Consider the following 26,061-nt stretch of genomic DNA (forward strand, 5'->3'; position numbering starts at 1 on the left):
TTTAATTTGGAGCGATGCATAGTTCACCCTTCATTTATTTCCAGCCAGCTTAGCAGCATGTTGTTTTGCTAACCTAATCTTATATACTTTACTCCTAATTACAAAACAACTGCCATTACTTTTATATAACGCATAACTAAAATCCCTCAAAAACTTTTTCAAGAAAAATTCAAGTCTTAAATCTACTTGTATATTAAAACAAAACTACAATAAATAAATTGGCAAGGGCACAAAAACATGGATTTCTCTGTCCAAAGGTAAAGATATCAAGCTCAAATTGGATGAAGATATAGGGTGGATAAAGGATCTCCGACAAGCTCTAGAGATATCTTCCCGCTAAACAATGAAAGAGAAGAAGTGAAAAAAAAACATCCAGATCATGCTCTTACAAAAACTTATGCTCCTTCTTTTGTTTTTATTCTTTTTAAATATAATAAATATAATTTTTGATAGAGGTTGCATTGCTTAACCCATTTGACTCATTTAACTTGATTCAAGTCATTATAGATTGTATTTGGTTACCTGTTTAATAAGGTAAGCAAATCCAGGCTTAGATTTTGACCACTTAATAAAAAGGTTACGTTTGCATTAACAGATTTTTGACCTATTCTGTATCTGACCCGACCCATACCTGGTTTGAGCAAATATGATTGTCATCCCTAATTACTACTAGGCTACCAGAATGGGAAGATGAGCATCATGGTGGTGCGAGGCTCACACAACTGCTGCCACATGTTCATGCTTGATTGAATGATAGGGAGAGGCCGCATGTTACAATAAAACTAGTAGTTAATAGATAGTGGTATTTCCCAATGTTAAATTTTCTATTCACAAAATAATAAAATATTATGTATTTTGTTATATTTAATAATTATACTATAATTTATTATTTTAGAAATAATAAAACTAGTACTAGTTATATTTTTTCCCTCTGGAACAAAGCAATAAATTAGCCACAAAAGTTGAAATGCTTCAGCAATATCAACAGCATTATCTCAGGACAGAATATTTTGGAAATTGGACTGGTGGTAATCAATCTCCAGCCATATCTCCCACCTTCACCCTTATTTCAAAGACAGAGACAGGCCACCACATCCTGTCTCTTTGGGCCCATCTCCCTTGATAGCCGTATGGCGGGCAGCCTGACTTCATACAAAGACAGATCTCACACACTCGGAACCACTGCTTAACCCTCTGCTCCATGGACTGGAAATCCTCTTATATGACCCAAGTTGGAATTCCCCGGTCCATTAATGAAAGCCCTCCCACCTGCTTTGCCCAACCAATCAAATGCTTCGCAATGGATAAGTGACATGTCTTTTTCAACTCATTCCCTAAAACCATACACTTAATTTCAGGAAACTTCCGGCTTCAAGTGGCACATATATCGAAAACTTTTGAAAACCCACGGCAGCACCTGCTCATACAGTGTCTGTTCTTGCACAGGCATTAAACTCAGTTCTACCAACACATATATCTATGCTTACGCATCAGCCTCATGATGGCTTAGCTCTCCTTTTATTGATTGCTGTAAGAGAATTCTTTGTCTATACTTCATTCCATGTAGAAGAGACGCCATGGGGACTGGTATTTGGTGAAGTTTCTTTGTTGCTTTGTTGGTTTCTTTTCTTAAGCTTCTAGTTATAAAATCGTATTATACATTACCTTTTTTTTTTGTTTTGAGGAATAACGGAGGATGCATTCTTTTATTAATCAATGTAGAATGTAGAAAGCTGGGAAGAGAGAAATAAGGACATGAGGTTTTACTGAAGTTTAAGAAAACACCCATCAGATAACGACTCAGTTCGCTAGATGGAGCCTGAGCGACAACACCAACCCTCAACATACAATGTCAATCCTCAACTACCACATCAGCTTTGTGAACAGAGCATTGCTATGACAGGAAATTTTTTTTTTTTTTTTTGAGGGAAGGGGAGGCTGAGCCGCCCAATTTATTGAATCTGTAAGTGAAGTATAAATGCACAATGCGAATGCAAAAGGAGAATAAGTGACAATCAATGAGAAAAAGTAGATGAAATAGCAAGTAATATGATGAAGAGAAGATCGCACCCGACTGATGGTTGGGAGTTAAGTTCAACTTCATGTTGGTAGTAATACTCTTAACAAAATCTTTCAACTATTCTTTTTAGCTTATAGTTAAGAAATATTTATATATTAATAAAATCTTGCCAACTAGTCTTAGTTCAGCTTGTTCGAAGTTGGAAGAATTTATATATTATTATAACTTTACCAGCCAATCTTAGCTTAGCTTGTTAGAATCCCCTTCCACTTAGGCAAGATCGAGATTTTGAATCTTGGTAGCGACATCTCCATCATACTTTCCGAAAAATAATTATAAGTAAAGACGCACATCTTGTGCTAAGCTGGGTGCATGATAAACAAGGCCCGCATGTCTGCTCTTTTGAGACTTGTGCTCACCTTATTCCTTAAGCTTACTTCGACTGGATCATGGTTTAAATTTAAATACGTGGATTTGGAAAAAAGGAAATCTCCTGTATCTCCCATGAGGAAAACTTTTGCAGAGAATAAAGGAGGTTCCATAGAATCAAATCTTCGTAGCTGCCTCCAGAATACACCGTCTCTCCAAATGCAAAACACTTTAATATGCTGATTAGTTGTCCTGAAGGTTCAAGCAGTGCTCTTTTGCGTTGCGTGTGGCCCAACGAACTTTGATATCTCTCCCAGTTCTGGAGAAAATTACAAGTTGCAAGCAGTTGAATTGTGGACTAATCTGCAGGGATTTCATTTCATGACCAACCTCAACATTCGAGCAGAGAGATTTGTAAATGGGTTCTATGAGAACTTAAGGAGCAGAAGGCAGGAGGCTCACTGGAAACCAAGCCAAAGGTTCTACCAAACTCAGAGATGTCGCTGTTGAAAGCAAGCTAGCGCACCACTCGATAACATCCAGAAGCTATTAGTAGCTATCACTGCAGAAGATAAGTTGATGGAGTACCCGACGTTCTAGTACCCCGGACGTGATTATTTGCATTTATTCAGGTGAAATGTGGTTCCATTTAGATCAAATTTAATCTAGTCCCACTTAGCCATCCAATCTATCTCTAAACGAGTTTCTTACCACCAGGATGAAAATGTAGAGCTTTTACAGATCTCAGAACTTATTATTCATATACAAGCACCATGATACCTGAAAATAACTGTTATAACCATTTGAACAGTAAGTCATGTTTGAGATTTGCAGAACTTCTACATATTAAATGAATAGGAAAAAAGGTGAGATTAAAGAACCCAAGTTTGAGACACAATTGTTCGCATGACATCTGGCTCGAAAAACAGTGCACAATGAGTGGGGGAGTTTGATAGAATTCTAGTTTAGATGATATCACCTGAAAATACTCTTGCCGAGCCCCTGAATGGGTTATAATATATAGCTGAAAAAAACCCATGGACTGTAAACGTAGAAAATCCTTAAAGTACAAGGCAAAACATGGGCTAATAAACCCTCCTCTTCCAGAGAAGCTTCCATATATAAATGGCATGCCTTTTATATAGGCACCCTATCTCCACCAGGCTTTTCATAGAGACCTCATCCATACTTGGCAGTCCCTTACCCTAAATGACCCCATTTCTTATCTAAAAAGCAGAATAGTAGAATACAAAACATGGTCTCCAAGAAACTAAGCTAATCTCTTTTCAATTAGACAGACACCCAACAGCATACTGCAATTAAAAAATATACTTGTACACGGGCTTTAAAGGGAACCTGATACATTATACAGCACGTACTCTCAGCATAAAGTAAAATAACCTGTTGATCTGTACTTTCACCACATAATTTACACAAGAAATCAACCCTTTGTGTTCTCAACTTTCAAGGCAATGTTCAAGAGAGAGCAATGGCAAGTGAGGGGCGCATCGGCAGGAGTGCATCCATGTATAGATATGTGAAAGAAAAGCATTTTTCATCAAATCTCAAAGAACTTTACGCAGCATAGGTATCAGCCAAAAAACAAGGGAATCAGCTCAAGATCAACAAAGTCATAGCCCTGAGGTGATGGTACTTTCACTGTAGATTAGAGCAGTAACTCGGTCCTTCCTCAACCTTTTCCAGACCTGCAGTTGAAGAAATACTAATGTTGGACCTTTAAAAAGCCTACAAAGGTGAGACTAAAATAAAAAAGAGAGCACTTGTTTTGATGACTTCTAGCCCGGAAAAGCCCCAACCCCCTTCTTCTCTTCCCACCCTCTTCAAAACACACATATCCAAGGCTTCTCTTCCCACCCTCTTCAAAACACCCATATCCAAGGCTTCTCTTCCCACCCTCTTCAACACAAATTTTCAGGGTGGGACAGATACAAGAAGTGGCTGCCAGTTTCTATTTTGAAATCCGAAAATAGAGGGGGAATTGAGGGTTCCCCACATATGTTACTATAAAAGAAATGCAAAAAAGGTCACTAGCAACAAAAGTAGAGAATACTTCAATAAATTTCTAGTTCCAAGCTACCACAGTCCTATGTCACTTACAACAAAATAAAGACGCGAAACACACCCAGGTGGGGAAGCAAGACTTCTTTTTAAACTCTTTGCTGACTTCCTGGGAGGTTGCCTGTGAGCTTGACTGAGATTAGAGAAGAGTATAATATCATTCCTTTAATAAGAAATAGGGTATTCCAGAGAGAGCCTGTAGAAAGAATTGGATTCATGCTATACATAACTTCGAACAAAAGGCATGTAATTAGAATCCATAAAGTTAAGAATCAGCTGGACCCTCCAGTAAAAATGAGTAAGATCTTTGGGTTTCTTCTTGTGGCAAAGGAAAAGAGAGTCACCAACCACTTGTTAACCTTCTTAGTCCTTGGATGCCTAATCCAGGAACCTAGTTCCTCTTGTAAGATCTCATTTTACATCTCTCTCTCTCTCTCTCTCTCTCTCTCTCCTTGTAATACATTTTCTTTCCCTCCTCCTTGTAAATGTCTTTTCTTCTGGGGCAACTGATGACATGATGTTAGATACATTGGAAAAAACATCCACCAACAGAAGCTAGTTACTTCAGAAGAGAGGATGAAGAAAAGAGGCACCAAAGTAGGCAATAGAATATGATAAAACACTAAATCAATAGAGTACTGAGAAAAAGAGAAGCAGGCGCGATTTGCATGGAAGAAAGAAAAAACGGAAGGTTTCAAAGAGGAGAAAGAGGGAGCTCCCTTCAGTCCAAGCATGGAATGGAAAGGAAGGAATAGCTCCCGCATCATTCACTCATTCACATAGTAGCACAAAAGTTCTTCCGTTTCTGTTGGTGAGCTCGAGTAAAGTGGTGCTATAATTTCTACTGAGTGTTTGAGTGAATGAGTCGGCAGCTGATTCCAACCCCAGAACCATCCGTGACTGGACTGAAGGAAGCTCTCTCCAACCCATTTCTCAATTCCTCCAATGGAGGAAAGAAATAAGAAATAAAAATGCTCGCTCTCTCAAAAAAAAAAAAAGAAAAAAAGAAAAGAAAAGAAAAGAAGAAGAGGAAGAAGTTGTATAAAAGAGAACATGTAATGTGAGCTATGAGTATTACTTGCATAAGTTCTAATCAATCAACTTTTTCCTCTTGATGCCGATTGTAAATTTACCTACCAAAATAAGTTTCAACTAAAGTAAACATATCAGTAACAAAATGTCTTTCTTTACGCAATTAAATGAAAACTAAGAGAAAGATAAGGATTTCACCACTGCAGAATATATAGCATCCGAATCAGACACCATGCAACAATAGCATGCCAAGAACTACTACATGATATTATTCCATTTTTTTTTGTTTTGAGAAAAGAGATCATTCCATTTAAGACTTTGTCATAAAGGAAACACTCCTTTCATGATCCTGAGCACCTGAGAAATATGGGTGATGTCGCCACCAGGGTTTGTATCCTAGACCTCTTCCAAGTAGAGAGGAAAGCCAACCATCTACGCTAAAGCTGGTAGACCATGATCCAAAGCACCTGAGCCTTGTAGAAAAAGTCATCATGATCTCTCAAAAATATAACATGTCAACGCCTTATTGTTGATCGCAAGTTCATATACAATAGCAGTTCTAAAAACAGATGATATACAATAACTCAAAAAGTTGAAAAGGCTGAAGCCCAAAAACATAGAAGAAGAAATGATCAATCTTCGAGCACGATTCTAACTTCAATCTATTGTTCAAGTAGTTATTCAAAGAAAGAAGTTCAAACCCTAACCAACAAAATTTCCGACAAATATAAGATAGATTGCCAACCTACATCTTCTATACCTTGAATGGCAAATTAAAAATACAAGAGTCCAGCAGCTATTCTCTCATTTGGTTGGCACCTCCCCACTAAGGGCTAGCCTTGGAGCAGGTCTAGGTTTCAAATCCTCGGTGCTGCTCAAAAGAAATAAAAAAACTCAAGAGAAGACGTGTTCACCTTGGAACCACATAGAAATAACATATCAAACTCTTTAAGCGTAGGTCAACATATTGTCCTGAATCTTAACAAAAATATGTAAAAGGAGCTCGACCCTTTTTCTCCGAGGGAAGAAAGAGTGGAACAACTAGACAGTCCATATATTTGACAGATAACAGAAGATCATGATCCCTTGCGAGAGATCTTTCAACAATCTTCCAACCACATACACAAACAGAAGAAAAAAATCACAAAGCAAAGTAGATGAACTTGAAGCTAAACAAGTCTTTGTGAGCGGGGGGACAGAGAAAGAGAGAGGAGAGAGAGGAGAGAGAGGAGAGAGAGAGAGAGAGAGAGGAGAGAGGGGAGGGGGGAGAGGGAGAGCAAGGGAGGGAGGGATCTTGCCATTTTCTTGGAGGTGAGATAAACCTCCAAAGAAACCTTGATCTCAGATGGTCTAAATGGTTGGTGGCTGCTGTTCGGCCCCCTCTCCGCCAAACCCTAATTCCCATTTCACGCCAAGCAGAGCTGCATATATAGAGGGAAAAAGAAGAAAGAACCAGAGCATCTACATAGATAAACTTCTAAAATTGCAAAGAAAAAAGAGCTATTATAGGATATGCCAGGAAATAAAGATTCTTTCCATTTTAAAACCCTTCTGAATACCAAATATTCCAACAAGGCCGATTCTTATAATACTCTTATAAAGGGCTATAGTTTTAAAGCTTCGTGGTACACCTCCAATAATTCTTATAAAACCAGATATCGACCTGCAGTATAGCTAAAAGAGAGAGAGATTACAGAAAGGAAAGAGAGCAAAAAAGAAGAGAATATAAACACACAAGACCCATACCACATGCCAGTCCAAAAGAACCAGGTAGCAAAACAAAGACAACACAGTCTACAGTAACCAAATCAAAGATAAAAGAGCTTAGAGAATTTTTTTCTCTTGGCCTGTTACTGCCCAAACAGGGAAAAACCCACATACAATATGAGAAACAGAAGAGAGGTAGGAAGTCTATAAATAAGAGAGAAGAGATCGTCGGTTCAGTTCATGGGAGTTAGAGACGAGGAAAGCGACCGGAGGCCGCTGCCAAATCTAAGCACAGGTAAAAGCGATTCAACTGAGGGGATCTCTCGAGTTATCTAATCTTTGGAGCAGATCTAACGGAGATGGGGGGTTCCCAAAAAGTCCAAAGCTATGTTCACAAACGCTTTGAATACGAGCGCAGGGAAAGCTCAGTGGGTGTACCGCCCCTTTGACTGCCTTTTCTCTCCGGAATGGGCGGGTTAAACAGTACTAAGTGGAGTTTGCCTCAACGCCTGGGCCCAGAGAACCCAGAGCGAAGTGGAGACCGAAGTGGATGGTGAGAGAAGGAAGAAGGTTGTAGCCTTTTAAGCCTATGGAACTTTGAGACTGATCACCATGTGAAAGAAAGGGTGTGGTCACAGATTTTTTCCACACTTGCTCGGGTTTATGGACTGAACGTGATAACGTTGTCTCTTTTATCAACCTCTATACCTCTGGGCAATAATGTTGCTGGGTTTCTTTTATGACCTTACTGTTTTTCTGGGGTCCGCGAGTCACCTGAGACGCACGGGGATGTCTCAATTTTATTGTGCTCGCTGAGCAACACCATGGTGGTTTGGGGCTCTCCCCTATTATAACCTTGGCAAAGGTTCAAGGAGTGAGTAGTGACACCAGTATTCTCTTCAGTTACATGCTCTTTAATTCTTCCTCGTTTATCTAAATAATCCTGGAGGCTAGTTGTGTTGTTGTTGTTGTTGTTGGATGAGGTGAGGGGTTGGGTAGATGTTGGCTTGATCTTTAGCTGTGATTGAAGGCCAAGCAAGTTTCAGATGTTTGGCCAAAAGGGATGTCCCGTCTCCCACATTGAAGATGGGAGTGCACTTGTCATTTAGAGATTGCACCCTTGATATCAAAAGAATAAACCTCCACCTTTCTTTGGTTATGTATCAGTACATCCACTTTTCATATAGCAGGTTAGTACTACACCAACGCTCAAATGTATGGTAGAACACAAGGAGAGAGATAAATATGAGACTGCGCGCATAACTTTTAGATTTTTTTTTTTGAGGGGTAATATGAGACTGCCTGAAACTAGGTTGCTTTGTAGCACTTTATTTTGACTTAAAACATATATTAACACTTTCTTTATTTTGGATTTAGTTTATATTATATGTCTAACACCACCTTAATTAATCGTACCGAATATATTGTGTGTGTACGATATATGATTGTACCAGTTGAAACGATTTTTTTTTTTGTACATCAATGATCATTGATTTCATCTATGCTACCATAAAAAGCGAATGGTCAAGGATCAGCTATCCCTAGAGCATCACTAGTTTGAAAATTATCTTCCATATTTTTTTGTTTTTCGCATGCTACATTAATATCATGCACCACTAATATAAAAGCAAAAAAGTGTTGAAAGACCACAAATATATGATCCTTTTTTTTCCTGAAATCTCATCTTTCCATCAAACAATCCTTGAGGTAAGACTTTATGTCCCTATGGAGAAAGACTTGCATAATATTTTTCTTTTATTTGTTATGCTACCAAATTTTTCGCTTACATCTACATGTAATCATATTCTTGCATATATGGATGAGAAAGTAAGGGAGTGAAGATGACGAACCAGCCAAGCAGCACATATACCCCATTTGCAAAACTAATGAATATGTGCAGGCTGCTATTTCTGAATTCTTCCTATGTTTCCAACGAAGGATAAAGAAAGCCTTGGGCAACTACACTTCTTGTCAAAAAAAAAAAGAAGTACAGGACTGGAGATCAGTCCAAGTTTTTGCTTAGCGACAGGTAGTTCAGCATAAAAAGTGCCGTCGAAGGACACAACCATGGAGCTGTCATTAAGCTCCAGCACTTCATGGTTTGTCATGATCTCAGAATAAAGTAAATTTTTGAGACAGCTGACTGAGACACCTTGGATTGTGGATCCCCGGATTGGACCAAGTCATTTCACAATTAATTTATGCATACAAGAGAAGTTGATATGGAGCAAGATAAGTTGAGGTAATTCAGACGAAGAGAAGCAGATAGACGTCGATCATCGCTTAAAAATAGAAGTTAATGTGGAGCAAGGTGATTAACTCGAGCTGAAGAGATGTGAATATATGTGAGGACGTGCATTTAGTTCTATATCGATTATTCATTGGATAGATTTTAAGTAGAATTAAAAAATTTATATAATACCATTTTGAGTGAGGTCTTAAATTATTACAAATGGTATCAAAGTGAATTACTCGATCCATAATTTATGTGGATAAAAGGACATTGCTGCATAGATCCATTAGGGCTGACCACTAGACGATTATGATATTCGTAATTAGATTTGAATAAATTTAAACCCTTAGCCTGATGAGGACGTCATGGCTTAAATGGAAAGAGTATGTGAGAACACATGCGGGCTTGTGTTTAGTCTCATGTCGGTTATTTGCTGGATAGATCTTGAATACTTATATAGGATCAAAAAATCTAAATAATACCTTCTAGCTATCTATTTTAGATGAGGTAATGGGTTGTTACAATGTAAACAATTTTGTTGACAATATTTTTAGATATAAATTATTCACAAACATGATGGTTGCTTTAGGCTAAGTTTGCTTATTTGAAAAACTAAGGAAAAAGAAAAGGAAAAAATTGTTCAAGGATGAGGAAAAATCTAGACAAATATGAAAAATTTGTTTCAGTAACTCATTGGTTTTCCTGCCCAAACGGCTAGAAAGTTTGACATTAATTTTTCAGGATTTTTTTTCTAGAAAACGAAACACATGCAATCTTGTTTGACCTTTTCTTTTGTTATGCATGAATTTAGCTATCACATAAAGGAAAGCATTTGCTTGCTAATTGCTATGATTTTAGGCATGTACTAACTCGGTTGTGAAGCTTTTTTAGACCTGCAACAAAATAATATTAAAGTTAGACCCCTTATGGCTTAGTTGGATATTTGTATAGAATTGGGCTGAAAATTTTACGAGATCTGGGAATTAGGTTGTCTATTTAAGCATTATCATGTATCAACCAACAATCATCCAATCCAAATCCTATGGGAAAGTTTTTTTTTTCCTCCTTGCAGCCCAAAGGCCAGGTTCTAGGCTGGATTTAGAAAACTCTAATTAGAAAATGTAAGCTAGGTGGTCTATCAAGTTTGATTCGTACAGAATTTTCAGTCTGATTCTATAGGAACATCCAAACAAAACCTTGAAAATGTTGAAGCTGAGACTAGAATAAAAAGGAGAGAACTCTTGCCCCTCAAAAGGGTGGGCTAAACAAACTATGCTAGTGGAGTTGCCTGAAGAACTAAGCCACCTGGACTTAAGTCAAGGGATCATAAGGAAGAAGGTTATAATAGCTGTTTAAGCCGATCGAACTTGACTAGGCTTGTGAAACATGGCCCGGCCCACCAGGTTCCTTTTTCTTAGGACTCTAGCGACTTTAATTTTGATGGCAACTAAAATTCCACTTTAGTTTAGGCAGATAAAGAAAATTCTACCTAATTAAAGTCATAAAAATAAACAACTTCAAACAAATAGGAAAACTGAAAAGTGGTTGTACAAGATCATACCAAAAAAATTATGATACAAAATAAATAAGCAACTAAAAATATGATTTGATCGAAAAGAATAAAAAATTTTTTCAACCTGTTCAATTCAAATATCTTTAAATAAAATTTTAAAACATAAGAAAGTTGGCTGACATAGGGTTTAGATCTTTTTTTATTAATAAATCATAAAACTGAGTTATAAAGCTTTTATTTATACTAGTAAGGCTCGCACTTATGTAATTCGAATTTGATTCTTCTTCTAATTAAAAGGGTTATGCTTTTCTAAAAATAAGCAGGACTAAAACCAATAATTACCAAAAAACTAAAATCTTACCTAACTTCTATATCAATTTTATCTTTAGCATTTTTACCTAATTCTTCCCAAATTAGAAGATATACTTGGTCAAAAATATTTTTTTAAAAAAATATTTTAATGGACCTATAGGACTCAGATTGAAATTTAGCATTGACTACTTGATGCACTGCATACTTCAAGTGGTGTCACATCATAGAGATTAAAAAATTATCTGATTTCAACAAACATTTTTCAGTGGGATGTTGTATGGGCAAGTATTGCTGTCTTTTCCATACCATTTTCGGATGAGTTGAAGAATTCATAATCCTTAGGTAGCTCGGTTGATAAGGTAGAAGGCGACTCATCAAACTTGACTGAGCAAACTCTAGATGCATACACGGGCATGCCATCGACATTGCGTTAGTCGGAAAAGTGTGGATGATGATGTAGAGTAATGTTGATTTAGATACTTTGACTTTTAAGGACTTTTGCCACCGTTCAAATGATATAAAAATTGATGGAGATATAACTTTAGGCTAGGATGGAATGATGTAGCATTAAGATACTATAGAGGTGTAGCACTCGACTATGGTAAGGACATAACATTGATTATAGTAGAAAGATAAGTTATGCCTTCTCCTAAATTAAATAATTAAATATGGCTTCCATAAGGTCGGTGTCACAATTTAGCCTTTCGACATACGAATCTCCCTCATAGAATCTATCTAGTCCTTTCTAACTAAAATAATATACATCAAGTCTGATGATGCTCCTACATCAAAATACCAACCATAACCAAATAAAAAATATAATAAATTATTTTTTTATATTAAGATCATACCAAAAAACATTCGTTCTCTTTCTCTCACTGCCATTTTGAGAGAATAAATAAATAAAAACTAAAAAAAATAAAATCATATTGCAAATAAATAGAGCGGATACCATAATAAGAAATTAAGAGAGTAAATAAATTAGAAATATCATAAATTAACCAGAGGAATACTAGCAGAATTAGATAAGAAAATATTTAATTAGATATTTGTCAAAATAGATAAATATGGAAAGGTAGAAATTTTATATTTTTTGAATATATTATTTTTAATATATATTATAAATAAAACTTTATATTATTTTTTTGGGATGCACATGCTCTAATAGTAATAGGTGATGGACAGAATCCACGATTGAACAAAATCTCATGTTTCAATCAAATAATCCTTCCTATTCCCCACCCCAAAAGAGCAGAAAATCCATCCTCTTAAGCTATGATCGAAGTCATTCACAAGCCCAAGCCTGAGCGGGTCCGGACCAGTTGGGTTAATAGGCCTAGTGGTCTCGCTCCTGATCGCATTAAATTGAATCATCATCACCGTTCATCCGGTATGGCGCTGTGGTGATCCATGTATGATGAGATCCCCACCAATGACATTCGTGCGTTCCGTTAAATGAATGGGCGGCCCGATTCGGGGGCCTTGCACGCGGTCCGAGCCTATAAACGCGGCGAGAGTTCATTTAAAGAAGCGGAGTTACGGGTATTCCGGTGCTCCCTTCTCATCGCTTTGCGTCGGCTATGGCGTATCGGAGGAAGCACGGCACGCACAGGGCCACCACCTTCGAGGACTTCCGATCTGCACCGGCGCCGGAGGACTGTTTGCCGTCGCCGTCGCCACCGCCGTCGTCGCTAGCCGCCCAGGCCATCCGCGCCTCCGCCGCCCACCGCGATTCCTCCCTCTCCTCCGCCTATGGCGAATCCGCCTTCTCCTCCGCCTACCGGGAATCCAATCGTCCAAAGTCCCCCAAGGTTCTTCCCATTTGATCTTTTCTCTGTATTTTCTTTTGGTTCTGGGGATCCGATTTCGATCGGATCGTAGCCTCTTTGTACAAAGCGAAGGGAATCGGATGTTTATTCCCGAGTAGATGATTGGAATCTCAGTTTATTGTGAGATGTTTGAGGAATTCGTTGTTTGGATTTAGTGAGGTGGTTTTTGTTGTTCTTGTTGTTGTGGAAGAGGATCTTTTGGTAATTTGAGGTGCCATCGGTCGAGATGCATCTTGATTTTAAGGAAGAATAAAGGCAATTGATGAAAGAACAGCTGGAAGAGGGAAGCTGATGGATATTTTGGTTTCATAAGTTAATTCGAAATACAAAAAGATCCTAAAAGCAGAGATGCTTATTTTGGATAGTAGTCATTTGTGATATTGAAAGTTTGCGAAATTTTAGTATATTTACAATAAATTATTTTGACGAACATAGGGAAAATACAAAGGGTTGGAAATTATGGAGATCGACTATATGCAGTTGTGTTGATGGTGAAATGTTTCTGCTGTTGCTGTCTAGACGAAATGTGCTGTTTTGGCTGTATGCATCCAAGTGCTCAGGGAATTAGTCAATAACTCTGATATTTATTGCTTGATCTTTTGGACATATGATCTTTAGTTAACTTTAGGTTAATTGTCTTTGCAAACAAAATTATTGTGACAAAAGATTCCCTAACATAAACTTTGAGCATACATCCATGCTAATCCTGTGATATTGGATTTTGATTCCCTATTTAGTTGTAAAAGGTCATTTTTAGTGGATGTAAATAGGTTATGGGATAGTTATGTGATGAGAATTTTTAGTGTTCTTGTCATTAAGGTAATGGATACTAGATGTTAAAATTGATGGCAATAGATTCATCAATTTGGAACAGGTGGTCAGTTTGTGAAGTGTGAACCTGTTTCAGTGAGACTTTTTAGTTTTTGCATGTGATCTCCCTGTGGCAACAATTACCCCTGTTTACTTAATCAGCTGATAGTCATATATTCTTGATATGCACAACTATACTTCAAGTTGACATTTGAGGATGAAATGCATAATATTGTATGTTAGAATTATTTATTTATATTTATGTCACAAATTGTGCACATGGAAATAGGGTCGTGCATCAAAATTCATCGTGGCAGGACTGCTTACTCTCTGGTTGAGATGAGTTTACACCATAATTCTCCTCGGTATGTGCATTCAAGGATGGTCACGTCTTCATTGTATGATTCCTTTATTATTCATGAATGATTTAGGAAGATATGCAGCGCTGCAGTAATTTTGATAGTTCATTAGATATGTATGAAAGGACAATGATGATTGAGAATTAGTTTTACAAGTCTGATGTCAGTCTCTCAGACGGGAACGAAGGGACTAAAAAATTTGTAATATGTGGGGCTTAAATCAGCTTCTGATTTTGGTGGACCCAAGCCATCATACCTTTGTCGCATGTAATATCTGTATCATGTGGTCATATTCGAGAAAGTTGTCATTGTTGGACTAACATACAGATAATCTAATTAAGGGTATGGTAAGTTGTAGCAAGTGCAATGGTTTGGAATTCAATTTAGTGCTAGTGACATGAAAATGAGGGCCAAGTGAACCATCACAAGATTATCTAAATTTCCTTAAATCTATGATGCAAAAAATGATATTGAAATAAGATATGTGATTTAGTCATGCTTTATGATTAGTGTATGTTAGTAAGCTTAAATGCGATGCCAGCATTTTTATGGATAGGTTTGTTGGAAAATAAAGAGTTTTGGGGCACAAAGGATGGGCACAGTTTAAATGAGTGTTTACAAGTAGACCCTGGTAAAACAAAGGGGGTCAAAGTTTAGTACATCAGTTGAGTCTTTTGGAATTTTCCCATCAAAGGATAAGGTAATGAACAAAAGACTAAAATAGTATATGTATGAATAAATAAGTTAGAGGAAGTAATATAGGTAAAAGTGACTCAAATTAGTATCAAACTAGTAGCACAATGTTTATGAGTTGTTGGATGGAAGTTGTGGCAACATGTTCATATTTTAGATGGGAACTTGGATTAAGACAGTTATGGTTAAAATGGAAGGAGAAAAAAAAGTAAGGTTGCTAGATAGATTCCTTTTTTTTCTCTCACGTAATTCTTGGTAAGTTATCAAGGTAAGTTGGTACATTTGTAAAGCTTCCATCATACTGGAAGAACATTTGTTTGTAGCAAAGGCAAAAAAAGGGGGAATGGTTATCTGATTGAATTGTAAGTACTAAGGATGGAAATGAGAGGACTGACGACCATGTTTAGGTAACTTGACCCATTGAATGTTGAAACTCTTCAATGTATTTTAACCGGAAGCTCGCCTGATCTGAACCACAATTAGAAGTAGAGAACAAAGGCAGGGTGGGTGTGAGAGAGAAGAGAGAGAGAGATAGATAGAGAGATAGAGAGAGAGATACTTGGGGAAATGGCTGAATGATTGGAAGGGTGGGATTTATTTTTGGGATAGTGTACATTTGCATATTGGTAGGTGTGCAGTTTAGTTGTTTTTGCTCAAACAGGATCTAGACTAGGCTATGCATGTGGAAGACTATCATATTGCTAAAAATTGCAGGTCAGCAATCAAATGGAAAGGGAAGTTGAGGAGAGATAACACTTAGCACCATTTCCAAATGAAACTAAATAAAAAAAGGAGCAGAGGAAATCCAATGATTTCATATCCCCCTTCTCCTTTTCCATTCTTCTCGAAGCACTGACAGTGAAGGACTGGCTTCCCTTGTCTATGCTTTCTCTTCCCTTTTCTTTTCCCCTTGCATCAGAGTTGCTGTCACCACTGTAGCAAAGGTGGGGGAGGAGAGGGTGTGGAAGAGAGCAGGGAGGAGAGGCCAAGGAAGAGGCAGGAGTAGGTGGGGGAGGAGAGGTCACGGGGGAGGTGAGATAGGGTGAGGACATGTTGGGGGAGGAGGGGAAGGGGCTGAAGGTGGTCAAGGAGGGTTGCAAAAAAGCGTGTAGGAGAGGTTGTCGGGGGAGCGTTGGTTGCAGTTGGCCTTGCGGAAAGGATTGCAGCTTGTGTTGTAATCTAACTTTCTGGTTTATTTAGGAATTAGCGTGGCTGGTAGTATACTTGAGTTGTTGGAGTTTGTGTTGTAATTCATGAGTTGGTTGTGTCCGTGATGGGTGAGAAATTGTTTCATTGGTCCTGCCTCGCAAGATGGAGTTCATTCTGACTATAATGGAGATGCAATTGCATGGCTGCTGGCTGCTGTTAGTTGTTGCCTGCTAACTGCTGGTTATTGATGGACATCTATGCGAATTTACAATCCTTGGCTGTGACCATTTTACCTCTAAGCTGCATCTCGGGAATTCATTGTGGTTTTCCACCTTTAATTTGGACTTGTTGCTGGAAGATGCTTTGAAGAAATCATCTGATTTCCTGGTTGCGGTTCAAACTTTCGCTTGCATCAAGATTTTTTCAGTTTTGATGGGAAAGCAGCTGAGTGTCCTTGCTTCCTTGTTTTCCTTTTTTTATTTGTCATTGTCATCTTCACATTCTTTGCTGCTTGGTTGTTTCTGCATCTTGATCAACTTCCTGGTGAATTTTTAATAGCAATCATAATCATAACCATGACCAACACACCTTAACCAGGTCCTCTTAAACAGGATCCTGATTCCTTTATTTATTTATGTGTATGGTTTCATCTTCAGTCAACCAGTTTTTTTATAAACTTTTCTTAGCAATATCCTCCTGGTATGTATAGGTCATCTTCACCCATCTTGATCCTTTTTTCTTTTTTTTTTAATTGAGATTTATCTGTTTAGGAGCTTATATAGTTCCTCATACACATACTATTTTGTATAAAATCAATTCAACTCTTTGCTTTATATGTTGTAGTAATTCATTTTTGGCTGAAGTGATAATTCATTTAACTTGTCAGTTTTGTAGTTGTTTTTTTATAAGATTTTCCTATTGGTCTTAAAGAGTAAATCACACTATAATCTATAAGCTATATTGAATATCATATATTAATTGCCTTCTCTTTGTCCTTTCTTCTATATAATGCATATTAGATATTGGGAGTGATTATCTTGGAATATTTCTTGCTTACCAATTTTAGTTAGGCCTCTGGTTCCTCGGGGGCTTAAGCATACCTCAACTTTTTTCTTTTTCAACAGTTAAGGTAGAACACACTTTTATGCATGCAAGAACCATGAGGACATTTTACATATTTGTCAAGAATTAGTTATCTATCTATCATTAGTATTGAAGGAACACACTCCAATTGGATTATTAAGTCCAAGGAGATATGAGATACTGCTAGTTTTTCTTCTTGGGATGATGTCTATGTGATCATATGATGCTTTTGGAATCTAACATTCATTTCTTGCAAATATAAGATAAATTTACAAATTACCTTATTTGACATTGTTTATAACTGGAAAAAGGCATTTGAAAATTAACTGATTGGCTGATTTATTTTTATCATGGTGTTGTTTTTTTCTTATACTTCTGTGTGAACCTGGTAGTTCTACAGAACATGTTGTCTAAACTGCTATGAACTTTGGTGTGAATGGTTTTGAGAGAAAGCAGTACTGCTATTAATTGCTGTATCAGAATTTTTGAAAAAATGAAACTACTTCTTTTTCTTGTTCATCCTAGGTTTGCCATTCTGGTTTACTCAGCCTGATTGGCATGTCTAGTAATGATTTACTACGAGCTCAAGTGCTTGACTTGATGAAGACAATTATAGTATAAGAGGACCTCATCACCATCTAGATTGAATGTTATTCTTAGGTCTTTACCCAACCTCTTCTGTGTTCTTTGGACTAATTCTTATGGGACAAGTTTATTAAATTTGCTTATTTTTTTCAGAAGATTTGTGAAAGACTAAAAAAATAATCTTTTTTTTTCTCAAATTCTTGTTAGCTTCTTGTAAGTTGTGGTGGTAACAAGTTATTAGGTGTATATTCAGTTTTTTGTTTTGTCATGCTTGTGGAATTTTTCATGCAGGACGCAAATTCCTGTGAATGCGGACAAGAAATCCCTTTCTTTTCGGTTTCATTAGAAACTTTATTATGATGTGCATGCGGATTTGTTTGCTTCCTGCAAATTATGGTAACACTAATTTATTAGGTGTATATTCAATTTTTTGTTTTATCATGTCTGGAATTTTTCATTCAGGATTCAAATACCTATGAGTACACATCGATGAAAACCTTGAATGAACCTAAGCATGGATTTTGGGGGGTTTTGGCTAGAAAAGCTAAAGCAATTCTTGAAGATGATAATGCAACCCAGCAATTTGATGACCATGGCAGGAACCAGCTCCATATGTTTGACTCATCAACAGGTGGACAGGTGAGACTCGGAAAGAGAGTTCAAATTTCTCTTTTAACATTAAAATCATTGGACTGATATTGGTATGAATGAAATAATGGTCTGAAATTGGATCATCCAGTTTTTTGGTAAGAACGGTATTCAACTTGTGGGAAATCTGAGCCTGAAAAAAATTTAGTCTTTGCATAAATTTTAACATGTGATAGGCTTGCAGCATTCTGTATTTTATATGCAAAATATCCTTGTTTAAACTGGTTGATTCTAACTCATTTTAGTTACCATTATTAGGCCTAATCTTGCATTATTGTCTTTTTTACTTTTTCATTGTTTTGTGCCTTGTATCACTACTGAACCTCTTGCATTTATGGTGGTAGGATTTTAAGTTTTTTTTTTTCTGACTTCATTCTGATGATGGCAGTTCCATCAATCCTATTCTGAAGGCTACCGGAAGGCAGAAAAGCCTGCATTTAATAAAGGATCAGATTCAATTGCTTCTTCCCTTAATCACATTGGTGGTACAATCAGACATGCCCTTGAAGTAAGTTCTCTAAGAGCTCTTGAGTCTTGACCTTTGGTTTTGTCCTCAATTCCAATAGTTATTCAAGTCGACAATGGAATCTTGTGCTGGGCTCATATTAAATGCGTCCCTTCTTTATTATCCTGTGCTTATCAGATCATCTGGTCACTTCTAATTTTTTTTTAACTGCATATTCTTTTTTTGGTTTTCAAAAACTGTTTATGTTCTACATTCTGCAACTAGATCTGGATATTATGTTGAAATTTCTGGTTTACATTCTCAGTTCTGTGTTCTCCTTTTGTCAGGAGGGCCTGACAATTGTGGAGAATAGAACAGCTGATATCATTCAGGAAACCAAGAAGCTGCAAATTAGGAGAAAAGCAAGTGGTTCCAGTTCACAAGATCAGCCTTCAGATACATTGGCTCCGGATAATCTCTCTCAGATTCAAACTGACCAAGAAATACAACTGAAGGCTTCTCGCGATGTAAGGTGGCAACTGTGTATCACTGGATCCCATAGGAAACAGTCCTGTGTTTGTCATTCGGATTATTTTGTCAAATAATGCATCATACAGACCTTATCTTTAACATTTTTATGATTTGCTCAAGTTTTCAAATTTGCAATTCCAAGCATGTGTTACATGGAAATATTCTTCAAAGCAGTAAAGCCTTTTGAAAATGGGAAAGGTTCAGGTAAAGACTGACATGAACGCAGTCAATGCTTAAAACTGGCGTAGGTAACTATGCTTCATGAGTTAAGCTCATGCATATTGTTAATGGATTGTTCCCCTAAGAATCAGGAAGAATCCACATCTCTTATGTCCTTTCAGAATGCAATTTGCTCTCATCAATCGGCATATCTTAGCATAGTCGGTCTGTCCTAGTTTTGTCTAGCCCATCAAGGTACAAGTATTATGCTATCATGCAACAGTTTCTTGCTGCTTGGTACCTGATAATTGTTTCCAGTTTATTAAAATTTTGTAGCAGATTTGGCTTTGGAATTTTTTTATTTTCCAACAATAAAAAGTTAAAATCAAATATTACACCTTTGGTTTTCCTAAAAGAAATGTTACACCTTCGGTATTTTGCTTTTGCGAAATACGAAACAGCCTTTTGTTTATTGTTGCAGGTTGCAAATGCAATGGCTGCTAAGGCCAAACTTCTTTTGCGGGAACTAAAAACAGTCAAAGCAGACCTGGCTTTTGCAAAGCAACGGTGCTCTCAGCTTGAAGAAGAGAATAAAATCTTGCGGGAAAACCGTGAAAAGGGAACTCACCATGAAGATGACGATCTGGTATGCCTATTCCTTTATAGCTTTTGCAAGTCAAAATAACACCTCCAATTCAGAAATTTTTGTATTACTTCCTGGGTAGACGTAATACCTGAATTTCTGTATATATCATTAAATTTACTATTTCACTGCATGCAGCCAGGCTGCTTCGGCATTTAATTGTGATATTGTTCACTTAAGCACTTTTGAGGGAGATGGTTACATCAAAAAAATGGATATCTCCTTTCATCCAAAAAAAAAATGGATATCACATCTTGAGTTTTACATGGGGCTGGACAGCAACACTCATGCAGTGGATTTCTAGTGTCATTTTCCTCTCCCGAGATCTTATGACCATATTTATATTCTCTTTCCTGATGCTTGTTATCATGTGTCTGACACAGATACGTCTCCAGCTGGAGACGTTATTGGCTGAGAAGGCAAGGTTGGCAAATGAGAACTCGTTATATGCACGAGAGAATCGATTCCTGAGGGAGATTGTGGAATACCATCAGCTTACCATGCAGGACGTTGTCTACTTGGATGAGGGCATCGAAGAGGTCACGGAGGTCTATCAGATCCCCTCCCACTCATCATCATCTCGTTCTGCATCTGAATTTCCCTTCCCTGTCCTCTCTAGCACTCCCTCTCCTGCTCCAGACCCCACTATTTTATCATCTCCAAAGGAAATCTCCATATCAAGAACGCCCACCAATCCTACATCGCCTCCAAAGGTACTTGCAAAGCCTGTGCCTACAGACAGAGAGACAAGTCCATCACCATCTCCAAAGGCTGAAGGTTGCAAGCAGCAGGAGTTTAGTCCATTGTCATCTTCAATGGTTGAATGTCCCAGACAGCAGGAGAGGAGTTCATCACCATCTCCATGAGCTCGAGGTTCCAGGCAGCCGCAGTCTCCAATCCCACCTGTCTGAGATCTGAATGGACCGTTTATAGCCTTCTCCACTTGGGTGTGCTTGGCTTGTTTGTGCATGTAGAATTTCATTCATTCTTGATTGTATTATTTGTAATCGTGAGGCATCATTTATTTGTGTCATCCTTATTTATATGCTCATGATGATCATGTGGATTTTTCTTGTCTTGTGTGCCATCATCCATGGTCCTGTAACTGCTACTCAGCTTGGTGGTGTGATTCATGAGCTTTGAGATTCTAATTAATGTCTACTTGGGTTGAAACTAGGGGGACCAAATTTAGGCTACCGTTTACTATTTTCTGATTGGACCAAGGCTGCTTCAGGGGAAAAAAAATGTTGCTAATCCCACTGGTTCTTTAGTTGCTGGGATTTTTCTCCTGTTAATCTTGTGTCATTCTTTGGGCTTTTGCCCTTCATTATCTTTTTCTCTTTAAGGAAATTTATTCTTATACAGCCCAGATGAAGTCAAGTGAGGGTAACGTTTTGAACCCAAGTTGCTAATAACCAATATCCAGTGACTTTACCAACTCAATTAGTTGGCACTCTCCACTGAAATTTTAACCTGACCAATCTCCAAAATTTTCAACAAAAATGCAATTTGGGTTGAAGCATGTTTGGTTGGGCAAATTCAAGCTAGCTCTTTTGCAAAAACATTGTTTTGAGCTCACTTTGGTTGGGCGGGGAAAATAGAAAGTAAGATTGTTTTTAGCTACATGAAACCTCAGACCTGACCTAACTTGACATCAAGTCAGCATGCTTGACCTAATCCCAATCAAATCTAAACTTAATGGACTTGATCGGCATGCTCAACCTCCCACTCCAAGTTAGCTATTTATTGACCCCACATCCAACCTGAACCTACTGATTGGGAACGGATTGGCTTGGGAGAAATCCAGCCCAAATTTCATTCCTAGTTGAACCAGCCATATGTGGACTTGGTAATCATATTATCATGATTATATTCTTATGCATTTAGCACGAATCTCCAGCACTGACCAGCGCATGAGTAAATGGTGACTTGTAAATCTCCTATGGGCAGGTATCATCATAAAAAAAAAGCTCATATGGGCATTTGGGAGCACTTTGTATCCACAGTTGGAAATCCAGTGTACTATAATTTGGTTAGAGGTAAAGATTAGAATTCAAAAAAAAGAACCCAATAAATTCAGAAAAAGATCAGGAAAAAATACACAAAAAGAACAAATAAAATAATAAAAATAAGAAAAACTTGCAAAATATTTGTATACTTGTTTATTTCAAAATAAGTATAGAAGAGAGAACAGAATAAATGATAGTAAAGAGAAAAAAACAAATTGACAATATAGTATCATTAGTTTCTAACTAATATTTTTTTAAGTAGTCATATATAACTCATGAATGAACCAAACAATCTAAGAACAATTTGAGAATACTTTAATTTTCCGCATTGATTTGTTTATCAATAATATCTCAAAGCATCATTCAACTAAGAAAAAAAAAATAATTCAAACCTTACGCACATGAATAAGGCTAGTTTGGCTGTGAGTTGTATAAAATTTTTGGTTGGTATTTTTGTGTTGTAAAATTAATTCTCTATCTTTTTTTTTTGATTTACTAATACTAGTTCTGGTGTCCCTCCATAAGTTCATACTCACATGTGTATGTGTTAGTTTCCAACAAGAGTGTCACAAATACTAGTTCTGGTGTCCCTCCATAAGTTCATACTCACATGTGTATGTGTTAGTTTCCAACAAGAGTGTCAAAAATAATACTAAGCATATGAGTTGGTTCATTTGGCGTTGGCTGATAATATTAAGCCTTAATTTTGTAGATTAGCTCCATCTACTCCTATGGCATTATGTCTAGCTTATACTTACAATTAGTTTGTAATCAATTTGCATCATAATAAGAACATTGTATTCAACACTATACACACCCACTCACATTTTTATGAACTGATTGCATATGATCTAGATAGCATAATTACCTACTCCGACTACAAAAAAAATCAGACATTGTCGAAGCTTTTTATTGCTTATATCGACGCTTATAAGCGCCGTTAGTTTTATTAGCGATGCTTTATAAATTGTTGCAAAAGCGTCGACAATGTGAGCGCCGAAAAAAAAATGCCGACGTAACAAAGCGTCACTAACTACCGACGCTTATTAGTATCGGCATTTAGCAATGCTTTTAAGTATCGTCTAATAGCAATGCTAAATCGCGTCACCAGTTATATTTTATAACAATACTTAAAGCGTCGTTATATTTTTTTTAGTTCAAGTTTTAGCTGTGCAGAATCTATGATATCATCGCATAATATTTACATAATTTTGAGTTTTATGGCCACAAAAATCTCATAATATTCTCTTTCTGAAAGGACAGTACTAAATCCCTTCCCACTAAGGCCTTTCATGGATGTATCCCATTGTGTAGAGATACTCCATTGAGAAAACTAGCCAAGTTAATGCATCGAGCAAGGTCCAATCTTGATGTCCATGGATAATGTGGAAAAGAAAAAGAACAAAAATCTTTTAACCTCCAAAGTTCAAACCACTAGAAATTTGATTAATAAGTAGTTACTCATAAATAAGGAGACAAAGGAAGTGCATACTCACCTTAAGCATTTTGAGGCTAAATCTGAGCCCTCGGACGGAAACATTTGAAGATGTCGCCTTAGAGCCCGCATGAGGGAGACATAAATGGCATCCATTAACGAATTCTGGACATTGCAGTTGAGTGACCCCACAAAATCATCAAATCCAAAGGGACTCAGAAATAATTGGATGTTGAACGATCTTAAGAAATTATGCACGAAGAGTAAATAATTGATCGCTTCCTCAGGAACAGCAATATCCCTAGAGGATGGAGGCAGAGGTGTGTAAGATTCCTTTTAAGCATCGTCTGCTCTTTTTCCTACCCAAAAATTCTTAGCGTCCTACAACATTTATAAGTGTCGTCTTACTATTTGCTTTCGACGACGCTAATTAGCATCGTCTTAGTTTCATCCCTACCGACGCTACTTAGAAGCATCATCAAATTTTGGCGCTGGAGCCAAAATTATCAATGCTTCTATCTAAAATCAGCATATATATGTCGGCAATTTTCCATTTTTTTGGAGTGTCGTATCCTTTTTAGAAATTTTTGAAACCATTATTTATGATTGAAAGTCTTAAATTTTTGAAAAAAATAGCAATAAATGAAAATACGCACATGTAGATAAGATAAAAGTTATGGTACTTATGATTGATTTCAATAAATTAGAGGTGCAATTTAGACATTACTCAAATAACATCATTATGATGCTATTCCCTATGTATTATAGTTATTTTGGAAATCGGATAGTTGCAATATGCAACATAGATCCAGCTGGTCAAAATATTGGGTTATATAAATAAATAAATCTGTTTATAGTACATCACGACCCTTTTGATCATCCATTATTGTGAAGTAAAATCCAACTATACAAATAGAAAGTAGATGATTAATTGGATGTCCAAAAAATAGTATTTTTATTTTCTTTTAGTAATATTTAGTCTCACGTTACACACTTATTAAGACATTTATATTTCTTTATATTTTTTTAATAAGTAATTCAGAGCATCCAAGTCCCAACCATGAAGGGAGAGTAAGTAGTGGAGGATTAAAATCTATTTTTTCATAAAAAAACGAAATATGTTATGTAATTAAGAGATTTTTACTTCTTTTTATCTTTTCAGAAGCAATTCACGGCATCACGAGAGCATGAGCCCATCCTCACAGCATGTGGGCCCAACTTTTCTCTACCAATCATCCAGCATCACGAGGGAGTAGATCGCAATAACACCAGCCTATAGAAACATTACACGTGTCCCAATCAGACAAAGAGGCAGCCCATTCTTAGAGAACAAAAATCTATTCTTAGATCATCAGAACGACGCGCACCTCAAAAAGTTCTGTCCACAGTGACATCCAGCCCATCTCCGGGCCCACACGACCGCCGCCCCCATAGCGTGGCCCCGCTCGCCACGTGGCGACAGGAGGCCGTCGAAGATATCCTCGAGGCGCTGCAGCCTTTTTACGTCATCCTCACTATCCCTTCCCCCGATTCCAACCACCGCCCTCCATACAAATTCTTACGCGACCATCACATCCACCGTCCGCCTTTCCCCTGGCACGAATCGTGAAATCACGCATAAAAAATTTTCTCGGGCTGAGATGGGAAACGATGGCGCCGTGACGTCGCAAAAATCTCGAGCATCCAATGATTGGACCCTTCCCTTCGGGTACAAGGCAAGGGAAATGGGTCCACCGTCCATTAGATGGACCTTCGCGTACACGGAATCGGGCACGGTGATCGAATGGTCCCCGTTTCCTCATTGATGGGATTTAATGCGACCCGCCCGTGATGGTCTACTGTAGAAATTATAGGGGCGACAAGGCCCAGCGGACCACATCTCCCGACTCCTGGTGCTCCCCCCCCTTCCCCCCAAAAAAAATTAAATCAAGAATAGAAATTTAATAGTCGTGAGCTGGCAACAATTATTTCTCAAAAAGCCATTACCTTTTTATTATCCGGCATGAATAGATATAAGGAAATGTTCCATTTTTAACCCTGATAAACGGTCATCAAAAATCATAGGGAGAAATATGCGGCAGGCTTCCAATTTCAGCGTATTTTCTCTCGTGCTTATCTTTTAAAAAAAATCTAAAAATAAAAACCTTCTCCTATTGACGAAAGTAGTCAGATTCGTAACTAAAAAATTAATAAAAATAAAATCATACTTAGTAATTTTTTAATTTTTAAAATATATTTTTTATCACTATACACTACATAGCTCAATGATATACACCAAAAAAATTAGTCATCTAACAAGTCAATACATATATCTAAAAAAATGATACATAGCTTACGGAATATGATGTTTGCCAATACACGGTAGGCGATAGATAATACACAATCAATAAATTAATCATTTAGCAACCTAAATTATAC

The 26,061-nt window shown here is 37.3% G+C and overlaps 1 protein-coding gene and 1 long non-coding RNA gene across 4 annotated transcripts; one reads left to right on the top strand and one right to left on the bottom strand.

The window, feature by feature from the left end:
* Window positions 1-3,432: 3,432 nt before the first annotated feature.
* On the bottom strand, window positions 3,433-5,848 carry LOC103716695. The gene is made up of 2 exons (XR_605570.4): window positions 4,508-5,848; window positions 3,433-4,095 (listed from the first exon to the last, which is right to left on the bottom strand). It is a non-coding gene; the product is annotated as an uncharacterized LOC103716695 (long non-coding RNA).
* A 6,931-nt stretch (window positions 5,849-12,779) lies between these two features.
* On the top strand, window positions 12,780-21,368 carry LOC103716692. Of its 3 annotated transcripts, none has more exons than XM_039124884.1 (6): window positions 12,780-13,076; window positions 18,236-18,412; window positions 18,810-18,929; window positions 19,214-19,393; window positions 20,038-20,202; window positions 20,342-20,576. In XM_039124884.1, exons 1-6 carry the CDS (start codon window positions 12,846-12,848, stop codon window positions 20,501-20,503), a joined length of 1,035 nt encoding a protein of 344 aa, XP_038980812.1. In that variant the 5' UTR covers window positions 12,780-12,845; the 3' UTR covers window positions 20,504-20,576. The 3 variants fall into 3 exon arrangements, with proteins under 3 accessions (XP_038980812.1, XP_038980813.1, XP_008803017.2); XM_039124885.1 differs by having other exon boundaries at window positions 12,781-13,076; window positions 20,338-20,493; XM_008804795.3 differs by lacking the exon at window positions 20,342-20,576 and adding an exon at window positions 20,583-21,368 and having other exon boundaries at window positions 12,784-13,076.
* The last annotated feature ends 4,693 nt before the right edge of the window (window positions 21,369-26,061 follow it).

Source organism: Phoenix dactylifera, chromosome 3, assembly GCF_009389715.1.
Source record: "Phoenix dactylifera cultivar Barhee BC4 chromosome 3, palm_55x_up_171113_PBpolish2nd_filt_p, whole genome shotgun sequence".
Classification (NCBI taxonomy): domain Eukaryota; kingdom Viridiplantae; phylum Streptophyta; class Magnoliopsida; order Arecales; family Arecaceae; genus Phoenix; species Phoenix dactylifera.

Coding starts and splice junctions, on each gene's coding strand:
- LOC103716692 (XM_008804795.3), top strand. CDS start 12,846: ATGGCGTATCGGAGGAAGCACGGCACGCACAGGGCCACCACCTTCGAG. Junction 18,413..18,809: donor ACTCATCAACAGGTGGACAG/GTGAGACTCGGA, acceptor TGATGATGGCAG/TTCCATCAATCCTATTCTGA. Junction 19,394..20,037: donor AACTGAAGGCTTCTCGCGAT/GTAAGGTGGCAA, acceptor TTATTGTTGCAG/GTTGCAAATGCAATGGCTGC.